Source organism: Talpa occidentalis, unplaced genomic scaffold (genome assembly GCF_014898055.3).
Source record: "Talpa occidentalis isolate TD23 unplaced genomic scaffold, MPIMG_talOcc4v2.1 talOcc4.12, whole genome shotgun sequence".
Lineage (NCBI taxonomy): Eukaryota > Metazoa > Chordata > Mammalia > Eulipotyphla > Talpidae > Talpa > Talpa occidentalis.
Window position 1 is genome coordinate 14,534,052 of NW_023601212.1, and position 12,798 is coordinate 14,546,849.

The window sequence follows — 12,798 nt, forward strand, 5'->3', positions numbered from 1 at the left end:
CAGACCCCTGTTTAGCTAGGGGCACTGTGTCACCTTCTGGAGCCACAGAACAGCCCTCCTGCTCCCCCTACCTCACTCCATCCTGCCTCCGTCCAGTGCTAAGGAAACATATTTGTCCGGGACACAAGTGAAGGCAGCAGGCCCTCCTCCCATTAGACAGGCTGGATCCTTCCTCTGCAGGTTCCTCTTTGGGGAACTTGGCCATGCCCCCAGCAGAAGGGGTGAGCTGGGCTGGGGTACATTGCATCAGCTGAGCAGGCTCCCTTCTCGCTGGTCCCTCCTCTTCCCTCCAGCCCTGAAACCTGATCCAGCTGAAGCACTGATTGCAGGAAAACTTGGCAGCTCCCCAGCCCTGGTGGCTGGGTCAGTGTGAGGTTTGCATCCTCAGAAAGTGCGGGGGGAGCAGCCGGAGAGGCAGGCTGGCTGGGACATGAGGTTGGCAGCCCGTGGGCAGACTGGCCCTTAGCGGGGCTCACCCTGAGCTGTCACTGCGAGACCGCCCCACCGTGGGTAGCCCACCATGCGGCTCTGGATCCTGCAGGCGCTGCTGGCTTTGCTTCTGCCCGCTCTCCTGACACAGGGAGAAGGTAAGGGGTCAGTGGGAGAACATGTAGGACTCGGTTGCCCTCTCCAGAGGTGGGGAGAGTATGCCCCCCCCCCCGTTCCTCTAAGGGCTGAAGGAAGAAGGGTTTGGAGTGGGTGCAGAGGCCAGAAAGTCAGCTGTCCGGAGAGCTATGTGCATGACGGCATGTGATTGAGCTAGAAAGTTGGAGAAGTTGAGTGCTGGGAGAGCAGGGCTTGCAGGAGAAGGGAGCAGAGAGCAACCTACCCCAGGGGGAAAACGTAGACAGGTGCAGGAGAGGGATTCTTCTCTGCCCTGCCCCTAAACTCACTTCTAGGGAAGGCAGCTTCTAGGGAAATTGGAGCTCATTTGGTTCACCCTTTCTTGTTGGAATGTTCACAGATATTCCGTCAAAGCCACACGGCTTGTTAGCAGCAGAGTAGAACCCAGAACTAATGTAGAAATCTTCCCTCTCCTTCACTGGTTTTGTTGCCTGGGCTCTCTCTGGGCCTTCATTTTTGAAAATTCCCTTCCAAGGCTAAACTCCAGTAACACCAAACTTTCCTGCAACTCCCTAGTCATCCTGCCCCTTTTCCTGCCTCCCTTTAGGCAGAGTGTCACTAAAGGATCTGTTTCTTTTTGCTGCAGACAATCCTAATATCAATTTTAGCAGTTTTTCTCCCTATCCACACAGCTTGGGGGAAGTTGGGGCTGGGCACAGTTAAGATAGCTTCCTGGGGCTGGGCGGATATGAAGGGTTATAGGATCTTTCTCTCCATGAACTGTCATTTGGGGAAGTTCAGTAGGACCCGCAGGCCCAGGCTTGATGAATGTGGTCTGGAGCACTTTGGCCCAGGAGAAGCTCTGTCCCTCCCAGCATTGGCCCTTTGCTCTGAGACCTGTGGGGTCCAGTCTAGTTCTGTCCACACTGGTCAGAGTCACTGGTAACATTTCTGGAATGTTGCTGGGGTAGTGAGGACACATAAAGATCTGGGCTTGAATCGTGGTTCCTTCACTTGCAGGGCATCGTACCCCCCTTTCTGAGCCTTGGGGATACTCATCTGCAAAATGGGTTGTCATGATAGCCATACTGGATGGACGGTTGTGCTAAGGTTGAATGAACAATATCTTCACTGATATTATGCCAAAGGAGACACTCAGTAAATGGTCTCTTGTCTTCTCTGTCTGCTTTTCTCTATCCTTCAGAGGGAAGCTGAAAGTTAACCCAGGGATAGGTGGGTGAGAGGCAGGATGGGAATCTGCAGGGCTGATGCTGTGCAGGCAGCACATGAGACAAGCTGGGAGAAGAGGCAGTTTGTTTAGATAAAACCAGGCCTGCTGCTGGCACCTGTCTGTGAAACCCTGGCCTCACCCTGCCAGTCCCATCATGGCCTTGCAGCCCCGGCCTCTAGGGTGTTCCCCATTCCCCAACCCCACACATTTTTATCTTCATATTTCTTAGCACCTTTCAAGAAGTGCTTCTACTGTTTCCCAAAAGGAAAACTGAGATGCATGTAAAATCCCCACAAATGTGGCTAGGCCTGGGAGTTGGGTTTTCTCACCACATTTTTTTATCCTGTAGGCCTCCTTCCTGGGACCATTTGATTTCTCCTGGCTTCCTGCATACGTTACCCTCAAACCTCTTCTTTTTACATCACAGTTGCCCATATAGCAACCCTATGAAGGAGACTTAGCACCCCAGCAGTTTGTATGGCTGGAGGAAAGGAGAGAGGGGATCTTTTGGGGGTAGATTTTGAAGGAGGGAAAGGGAATGTCGATTTTCACTCAATGCCCCCTTCCTTTATTTTGTTTCTTTCTTTTTCTTTTTGCCAGTTGCAGGCTGGGGTCAAGGAGAGATCTGTGCAGACCTTAAGATCTGACCTTGGAGAGGCAAACCCTCAGGCAGGTTCGCCTTGTGGACTTAGGAATTGCACCCTTGAGGCTAGGCTCTCTTGCACCCTCTTCCCTTCCAGTATCACATACCCAGGACAGCTTCCCTTTAGCTCCCCACAGGTCTACCTCCTCTGGGAAGGTACCTACTCTCAGCCCTCACCTGTCTTGTGTCGCTGCTTTTACAACCCAGCTCCCTCTCATGTAAAAGAGTATGTGAGTTACTTGTCAGATGATACCTTTGAAGTTTGTTAGCAGTCTCTGCAGATGCAATGCTCCAGTGATGTGAATTTCAGTGTGTGGAAGTGTCTGGAAATTTTGTGGGGTGGGAATAATGGACACACATTTCTTTTAAAAGCTTTCAAACCAGGGCAAGAGAAGCAGGGGAAGACTCAGCCCCTGATGTTGACTTTGAACTGTGCTCCTTCCCAGCCAGGGCAAGGGAGACACTCCAGGCTGGCAATGCCTCCAGGCCTGCTCTGCTGAGACTGTCTGATCACCTCCTGTCCAACTACAAGAAGGGAGTGCGGCCCGTGCGCGACTGGAGGAAGCCGACCACTGTCTCCATTGATGTCATTATCTACGCCATCCTCAGCGTGGTGAGTGCCCCAGTGCTCCCCTGCTCAGGTGTGGAGCTTTGGGGGCAGGACACCACCACGTGAGACCAAGTCACCCTGCGCAGCACAGTGGTTCTTCAAGTACCCAATGCAGCTTTGGCCTGGCACACAGCTCAGGACAGACTATTGCAACTATCTCTGCATGGCTGTCCCCACCAGGAAACTGGGGTCATCCATGTGGCTGCCTTTTCCAGTCACTTACTGCACGTGGCTCTTCATACCACGTCCTAGTATCCTCTCTAGGAGAGGAGGTCAGACATTGTACAGAGGTGAATGAGAGGGCTGTGGCGACACAGGGGCCTGAGGGCGCTGTGCTGCGGTGGGCGGGATGGACGTCACAGTCTCTGCCTCAGTCAGTGCCCCCCTCACTTGATGCAGGATGAAATCTGTGGGCTTTAGAACATTTCTAGAAGGAAACTACTTCATAACTATGGCTGTTTCAGGAAAGGAAATTGAGAATTGGAAAGGGAAGGGGAGAAAATGATAGGCTTTCATGTTCTGGTTTTGTACCTCTTCATTCTAAGGCAGGAGAGAGAGAGAGAGCTGGTTGGGTAGGTGGCTGGATGAATGCCTTCTATTATTAACTTCTATTATGATATATACATTATATCTGTAACATATACATAAAATAATAGATATGTATAATATATAACAATAGAAAGTACATAGAATTATATATACCTTGTATTATTTCTATGGAAATAATATTCGGTTATTTCTGACATCTATATCGATATTCAACGATGTTAGAAGCTGTAAAGACAGGACAGGACACTGAGCAGGTTTTCTGATCCCATGCAGACTGGGTAAAGAAGCAGTCAGAGTCCTCAGTGGGTTTTTTGTAGGTTTTTATCGGGGTTCACCAGACATATGGCAAGCAGGGGTGATGGGGGGCCAGGAGGCTGGCAGGCCTCCCAGCCCGCAGCAAGTCTTCACTCTTTCTGGGCTCTCCGGCGTTCTCGGCTTCTCTCTCGGCTTCTGCTGCTTCTTTCTTGGCTTCTCTTTCGGCTTCTGCTTCGGCTTCTTCCGGTGTCCCTGTGATGCCGCCCTTAAAAGCACAGTCTTAGCCCAGGTGTACCCACTCCAGGTGCCCGCCATCAGGCATGCATTCAGGATCACAGGGTTCCCTCATCTATCCTGATGGCGGGAGGGCAGAAAAGCCTGATATTTTTCCTTACCCTACAGAAGCTATTAAAGAGATCATTGTGTTTTTTTCTACGATGTGTTCTACTGAAAATTTGCTTCTTTTGTCTGACCAAAGAACTACCCCCTGTCCACTTCTTCCTGCCCCTTTTCTTCACTCCCACTTGCCAAGAAAAGGAAGACACAAAGACAGCTCTTTTTGAGGGGTGGTGTATGCAGGCTGATCCTTAGCCCACAGGACTCCCTTATGCCCAACTGCTTTTCCTTTCACAGGATGAGAAGAATCAGGTCCTGACCACCTATATCTGGTACCGGCAGGTGAGTAGCCCAGTTCTTCCTCCACCCTCATTTCCTGGAATGGGAATTAACCTTCCAGGAGGGACCTCCAGCTCAGAGGAATCAGGAATCTCAGAGGCCTTGGTGAGGGAGAGGCTCAGAGGCACACTCAGGAGACACAGGGTCTGGACCCCACTCATCTCAGGCCTGGGAATGGAAGGAAGGAAGCATAAAGGTCACTGGGGGAGAAATCACCCCAGCCCCCTCAGGGCCTGGAAGTTCTTCCAGAATCTCAAACAAGTGTCTGCCTCCCCTCTGCTGATCTAACACCTCCAGTGCCTAGGAGCTTACAAGGCTATCATTTTGCCTTCAATTAGCTCTGGTTTCTAGAAAATTCTTTTTTTTTTAAAGATTTATTTTTTTTAATTGATTGATTGATTGATTTATACATACAAGCACTGGGTACAGTCAGAAGCGCGGGAGGGTGAGAGAATTCACCAGAGCCAGAGTGGGGAGCAGAGCAGGCAGAAGGACCGAAGTATACTGCTGAGGGGAGCAGCGGGCGGCAGGAGAGGTCTGCGCGCCATGTGGGACTCTCACCCGTGGCCGGGGAGCAGCCGGGGATCGAACCGGCACTGCAGAGGCTGTGGGCAGCTTCGCAACCCAGCGCTCAACCGCTGCGCCACCGGGGAGGCCCTAGAAAATTCTTCTTTTAATTAGGTAAAATTGGATGATAACCAAATCAGGTGACTGAAACTGGATGATTCCATCCACTTAGTCCTCACACCCTTGGCCACCTCTCCACTCTTCCCGCTTCTGACGGGCATTGACCAGGCTTGGGTGTGTTGAGGTTCTGAAGCCATGGCAGCGTTGGGGGGAAGTAGCAGCTGGCAGGGAAGGGGGAGTGAATGGTAGAGGCTACTGTCCTCAGGAGTGTCCTGCTCTGGGGCTGTGGGGAGGACATCAGTGCAGAAGGGGGATCAAAAGTGGCTGAAGAGAGGAGGGCAGAGGATGGGCTGGTTCATAGAGGTCAAGCAGGAGAGAGGCTCTGAGAACATACCTGGCATATCGGGCCCCTCCCCCTCTGTAAAGGCAGGAATGGACCACTGTGCAGGTTTTCTGATCCCATGCAGACCGGGTAAAGGAGGAGTCAGAGTCCTCAGTGGGTTTTTGCAGGTCTTTTATTGGTGTTCACCAGGCATATGGCAGGCAGGGGTGCTGGGGGGCTGGCAGTCCTCCCAGCCCCCAGCAAATCCTCACTCTATCTGGGCTCTCTGGCCTTTTCTGCTTCTGCTTCTTCTCTGCTTCTCTCTCGGCTTCTTTTGGCTTCTACTAGCGTCCCCGTAACGCCGCCCTTAAAAGCACAGTCTTAGCTCAGCTGAATCCCATCTACCTATGCCCACACCCTATTTCAGGTGCCCGCCATCAGGCATGCATTCAGGACAAGGATCCATCATCTATCCTGATGGCGGGAGGGCAGAAAAGCCTGACATTTTCTTTACCCTACACCCTCCACATGGGCACTCTCTACTCCAGCACCAGCTCATGGGACAGGGCAAGGGGTACAGGATTCCTGATAAACTGCTCTCTTTTTACCTCAGAGGCATCCCTTAATACAGAGCACACCTTCCCTTGGGGAAGGGACCCAAACAAGAATGAGGAGGCTGGAGCTCCTTTCCTGGGGGGTCTGGCTGAGGCCCCACCTATGGACCGCTAGTGTCACTTGCCTATCCCAGCAGTGAGGGGATGCCAGTCTACTATGTGCCAGTGACTGTGCTAAGGGGCTGGGATAAGAGATGCAAATGAGATGCAGGCCATGCCCACAATGAGCTCTGAAGCATAGACAGGCAATTAAATGCAGCGAAACAGCCAGTCCAGGTGTCAAGGACAGGCTGACAACCGTGGGAGCACAGAGGGCATATAAAAGCCAGCCTCGAGAGTGGGGGTCACTTTTCCAGGAGGTTCCTGGAAAAGGGAACAGATGATGCCTTAGTTAAGTCTAGAAGGATGACTTACCTCTTCCAAGAAGTGATTTCAGTGGGTGTGGGTAGGGTGGGGGGTGCAGAAATATGCACTCCACGTGGCTGGGAGTTAGAATCCATGAAAGATACCCCCAAACAAACAAAAATCCCATGAAGTTCGAGAGATAAGTGGAGGCCTGATTTTTGCTGGCTTTGAGGCTTAACTTGATCCTAAGGACTATGGGTCATCTCTGAAGAATTTGAAGCCAAGAAGTAACCAATCAAATTCAGATTTTAGATCAGTCAGGATAGTGGAGAAGGCATTGAACACAACTTAACAAAAACCATCCCACCCTGTGAAGTGGTTGCTATTATCCCCATTTATATGTATCCAGACCACTATCCAAGAAGGGCTGTGTCTGAGAGCCCTCAGTGGCAAATAGGGGGTTCACAGAGTTAGCAGCCACCCGATGCCTTCCCTGGGGGAAGCTGAGTCTGTCTGGGTCTCATTTGCATGTAGAGATTGTGTGAGTACAGAGATAGGGGGACTCTTAGGCACTGCTAGTTAGGGTGCCGCTGACACCCAGATTCTCCCAAGAAGGTGCCCACCTGTTGCCCACTTGTTGCCAGGGCATTAAGGGGTGAAATTGGCCTGAGTTGCTGACACCCTATCCCAGATGCTGGGGCTGCGATGACTGGTCCTGCTTCTCCCCAGTTCTGGACTGACGAATTTCTCCAGTGGAACCCTGAGGACTTCGACAATATCACCAAGTTGTCCCTCCCCACGAACAGCATCTGGGTTCCAGACATTCTCATCAATGAGTTGTGAGTACTGGCATTGGAAGCCCCCTCCCGCAGCCTGGGGACTGGCATGTGGGGGAGACAAAATCACCACCATCCCAAGCCCCTCAGTACCATACCGTGGGTAGCTTGGGTGGAGGTATTTGGGGAGACCCCGGTTTTTGGCTGGATCTCTAGTTTAAACAATGAAATAGCTTCAGTCTTTGTCTTGACTTTTCATCTCTCAGCCTAATTTCCCAGAAGCTGCCGACTCAGGACCCTTACTTGGTCCTCTCCACTCTCGTGTCACTTGGGAGCACCTAGGATTGGGGAGTAGCTGAGAGAGGGCGATGAGGTCTTACAGTATTTTCCTGGCTTGCTCCAATTTTTCTCAATGGTGTCTCAAATTCCTCTCCCTCTAAAAATAATTTTTCTCATTCTAGAGCTGAGAGGCCAAGAAAAACCTAAGTCAGAGTGGAGCACAAGGTCCTGATCTCCCCCCGAATCTGCCCATCGCCACTAAGCTGGCGAACCTGGGACCTGAGCTCTGCCCAACCCGAGCAGGTGGCAGCTTAGGGACTATTCCATGACTTAGGGCCTTTGGATTTCTTGCCTGCCTTTTGTGGCTAGGTTGCCAGGGGAATAAAGGAGAAATGCCCTTTACTGCTAGGAAAGTAACCTTGACAATGGCAGGCAAAGGAACCTAAGCTAGATTAAGAAGTCTAGAAAACTGTCGTTAGAAAAAAATGTCAGGTCGTCCTGACACCCAGACTTATCTTGAATTTCTTTCTTACTGGGTTGCTCAGAAGCCTTCAGACTGCTTCTTGAGCCCCTAAACCGATCCCTCTTCCCTGCCCAGTGTGGACGTGGGGAAGTCTCCTGAGATTCCGTACGTGTACGTTCAGCATCACGGTAAGGTCCAGAACTACAAGCCCCTCCAGGTGGTGACCGCCTGTAGCCTCGACATTTACAACTTCCCCTTCGATGTACAGAACTGCTCCCTGACCTTCACCAGCTGGCTGCACACCAGTGAGTATATGGGCTTCCTGAGATGGGGGTGCAATATGGGGGCTCCTGGGCGCTCAAGTGAGAGGGATACCTCAGGCTACATTCTCCCTTATCCAACTTACTTACATTTATTTTCTTTATGTTACTGAGCCTCTATTTCCTCATTTTCCCAAGGAGACTGATATTGTCGCCCTTGTCTCCTCCTTCAGTTGTCATAAAGTTTCAACGGGACAGTGTCAACTGACAGTAAGAGGCTCAGTAAGTGGCAGTTCTTTCCCACTTCCAAGTGCTTGTTCAGTGTGTGCTTCTCTACTAGAACACACTTACAGAGGGCAGTGATGATTTCTGGCTGACCGCTTGGTGCTCAGCAAGGTGGCTAGCACAGAGGAAGGTACAAGGCAGACGTCCGTGGAGAAAATGAGTGCTAGTGCTCACTAGTGAGCATACCCAAGTGTCAAAAGGTATCCCCTGCTTCTATTATGATTTTATTGCATTAGCTTTAAATTACAAAGGCAATACATAACTTCCTTTAACAAGAAAACATAATGAAAAATAATCTGTGACTTCAATCACAAACCCATCAGCAACAACTCCCCACACTAAACTACTAAACAACCCTTAGCAGCATAAACTTCATGTAGTGTATTTTCCAGATTCTTCTCTGTCCTTTGAATATATATATACATATGTATGTGTATATATATATATATATATATGCACAAACACATATACATTTATGACAAGTACATGGAAATTGTTTTACTGGCCTTCACTTTTCATAAATGGATCATATTTTTAAAGATTTATTTATTTATGCATACAAGAGCTGGGGTACAGGCCAGATGCTCAGGAGGGTGAGAAGATTCACCAGAGACAGAGTGGGGAACAGAACAGGCAGACTGACTGAAAGACACTGCTGAGGGGAGCAGCGGGCGAGACAGGAGAGGTCTGCTGCGTCATGTGGGTTGCTCCCTGGCTGGCCGGGGATTGAACTCGTGCTGTAGAAGTTGCGGATTGCTTCATAGTGCGGTGCTTAACCCCTTGTGCCACCAGGGAGGCTCCGGATCCTATTTTATGTGCTATTACCCATGACTACTAGGTTCTTTTTACTCAACAACAAGTCTTGGACATTTTTCCAAGTTCAAACACATTGAGATCCTCCTCATAACTCTCAACTGCTACAGAATATCTTGGGATTGAGAGTATCATAGTTTATTAAGCATTTTCCTCATAGATGGACATTTAGATCTTTCCCAATATGTTTCTGCAGTGGATCCTCCAGTGCTTCTGGTGCATATGTATGTCTGTTTCTTCACTATCAATCCAGAGAAGTATTATGTGAAGATTGTGCTTATTTTCCTAATTCACCTTTGGAGACAAGCAGTTCTATCAAGGCAAACATGAAGAATGTTGACTTTTGCTCATTTCCTAAATGGCTAATTCTAACAGGAAAACCTAGAAAGATGTTTAAAGGGGCGTGTGTGTGTGTGTGTGTGTGTGTGTGTGTGTTTGTGTGAGAAAGACTTTCTAATACTTGGTTTGCCTGTTTGTTTGCATTTTGCTGTGTGTTTCCATCTAAGCCTTAATCTCCACCCAGGCAGACACAATGTGCACAAGGTGGAAACTGAGGCTGCAGCTGAAAAGCCAAGCTTTCATCCAAGTTGTTGGGGTGCTGCCCACCCTATGCCTCACCATCCCTGGGTCTGGCACCACCCTGGCACTAGACTCCAAAGCTGGCTTAATTTCTTTTCTCCCAGTTCAGGACATCAACATCTCCCTGTGGCGTCTGCCAGAAAAAGTGAAGTCCGACAAGAGCATCTTCATGAACCAGGGCGAGTGGGAGCTTCTGGGGGTGCTGACCCAGTATCGAGAGTTCAGTATTGAAAGCAACGACTCTTATGCTGAAATGAAGTTCTATGTGAGTGGGACTCGAGGAGATGTGGGGGCAGCGATGAACTCACACCCAGGTAGATTCAAAGAGGCACGCTGGCAAGAGCCCGTGGTGCCTCTTCCCTAACTCCGGGGTCACAATCACCCCTTAGAGCTGCATGCAGCACATGGGCAAAACCCATGTCCCTTCCTCACCCTGAACAGCTTGGATCCAGAGGCAGAGCAGGGGGCTGTCCATTTCCTTCTCCGAGCAGCCCAGGCTGAGGATGCAGGCTGAGATCCCAAACAGGAGTTCTGGCCTGGGGTGGTCACTCCTTTGAGCAGGGCCTTCTGCCTGGGCTTCCACCGACCCCCTCTCTTGGTCCAGGTGGTCATCCGCCGGCGGCCCCTATTCTATACAGTCAGCCTGCTGCTGCCCAGCATCTTTCTCATGGTCATGGACATCGTGGGTTTCTACCTGCCACCGGACAGCGGTGAGAGGGTCTCCTTCAAGATCACACTCCTCCTGGGCTACTCAGTGTTCCTGATCATTGTGTCCGACACGCTGCCAGCCACCGCCATTGGCACCCCTCTCATCGGTAAGGCCCGCTCCCGGGGAAGAGCCCAGTATGGCGGAGGAACCAAAGGTCCTCTCCCATTTCCTGTGTGTGTCCCCCGCTTCCTCCACCCCACCCGGGGGCACAGGTGTCTACTTTGTGGTGTGCATGGCTCTGCTGGTGCTGAGCTTGGCCGAGACCATCCTCATTGTGCGGCTCGTGCACAAGCAAGACCTGCAGCAGCCGGTGCCTGCCTGGCTGCAGCACCTGGTCCTTGAGAGAATTGCCCTGCTGCTGTGCCTGGGGGAGCAGTCCACTGCCCGTAGGTCCCCAGCCACCCCGCAAGCTGCCAAGACTGATGACTGCTCAGGTGAGGAAGGGCAGGGGCACTTCATGCACAAAGGGCTGCTTCCAGCCTGCATGCCAGGGTGGGATGTGGTAGGGAGGCTCTGAGGGACTTGGCATGCCAGAGAGCCTGAGGGGCGTGGGGATTGAGAGCTGTCCCGCACATGGGGCCCAGGCCTGGCTTTATTGGGAGGAGGGAGACTGAGACCAGCCGAAGCAGGACCCTCTCTTCACCTGCACATGTTCTCATCAAGCAGGTATGGAGAGAGAGGGGGTAGCATCCCAGAGGCTGAACCCCTGGGCTAAAAGTGGCTTTTCCCTGAGGTGGACCCAAAGTGGGTCAAATGGATGCCCCTCAGGCAGATATGGGATGCTGTGCCTCACTTGGTGAGTGATGACAGCCAGGCTTTCTAACACCCTTATTCTGATCAAAGACCACGTCCCTTAGAATTTTAAACACCCCAGAGGCAGACAGACAGGAGGCAGTATGGAGACAGGGTTCAGGCTGCCCGGCTGGGCCACCCTCTCTTGACAATGCTCCCCACTTCTTCTAGGCATGGGAAACCACTGCAGCCATTTGGGAGGACCCCGGGACTTTGAGAAGACCCTGAGGGGGCGAGGCAGCCCTCCCCCTCCCCCTCGGGAGGCGTCCCTGGCGGTGAGGGGGCTGCTGCAGGAGCTTTCCTCCATCCGGCACTTTCTGGAAAAGCGGGAGGAAAGCCGAGAAGTGGCCCGGGACTGGCTGCAGGTGGGCTCTGTGCTCGACAGGCTACTCTTCCGCGTCTACCTGCTGGCAGTGCTGGCCTACAGCGTCACCCTGGTCACGCTCTGGTCCATCTGGCAGTATTCCTGAGTGGGCACAGCTCAGGTGGAGGGTGGGGGGTGCCGGTCAGGATGGGGGTGGGGGGATTTCTGCTCTGATCCTTCAGGGCCCAGGGGATGCCAGGAGAGTTCTCAAGACACATATGCAGTTCCATCCTGGCTTCCAATGCCAGTTCAGCTCAGCAATCCCAAGCCAGGGCCTTAACTCTTCCTCCTAAAACTTGGTATGAAAGATCCTGACATTCCCCTCCCTCTCCCCTACATGCTTATTATGGCTTTGAAGCCATTATAAATCGGATCGGGTGAAACCAATGCATCCTCTCACATCTATCTATGCATCAAGCCTCAGTTTCTCTATTGGCACTTTCCCAAATAAGGCACTTTGGAATTCTGCTCGCTCCCTCAACCTTGTGTTGATTTTATTATTACTAAATTACTTTTTTACTGAAGTACTGCCGGCTTACAATGCTGTGCATGTCTTAGCAGTATGGGTTTACACATCTTCAGATGTGCGTTACCACATCATACCCAACGCCAAAGTAGCCGTAATCCTTCACCAATGTCCATTGGGACCCTTCCCCCTTTGCTTCCCACCTCCCACCCTCCCCTTATGGGGACCTCGATTCTGCAGTCAGATTCCAAGGGTTTGTTTTGTTTGGGTTTTGTCTGTTCCTTTGCTTTGCTTCTTTATAGTTCACACATGCATGAAATCATCAGTATTTGTTTTTCTCCTTCCGATGCATTTCATTCAGTAGAATCCCCTCTATTCCATTCATATTGTCACAAATGGTAAGGTTTCTTCTTTTTCTTCACAGCTGAGTAGTATTCCATTGTGCATCTATACCACATCTTCTTTATCCACTCCTCTGTCATTAGGCACGTAGTCAACCGTGTTCTCAGACTGAAGGCAAAACCAAGTGTCTTCTACAAGGGCCAAATAATGCTGCATTAGATTCTAACCCTAATGT

General features: G+C 51.0%; 1 protein-coding gene across 1 annotated transcript; it reads left to right on the plus strand.

Moving 5' to 3' along the window:
- Positions 1-409: 409 nt before the first annotated feature.
- On the plus strand, positions 410-11,861 carry HTR3A (5-hydroxytryptamine receptor 3A). The gene is made up of 9 exons (XM_037504263.2): positions 410-587; positions 2,885-3,051; positions 4,486-4,530; positions 7,165-7,274; positions 8,089-8,258; positions 9,995-10,155; positions 10,495-10,705; positions 10,812-11,033; positions 11,563-11,861. Exons 1-9 carry the CDS (start codon positions 521-523, stop codon positions 11,859-11,861), a joined length of 1,452 nt encoding a protein of 483 aa, XP_037360160.1. The 5' UTR covers positions 410-520.
- The last annotated feature ends 937 nt before the right edge of the window (positions 11,862-12,798 follow it).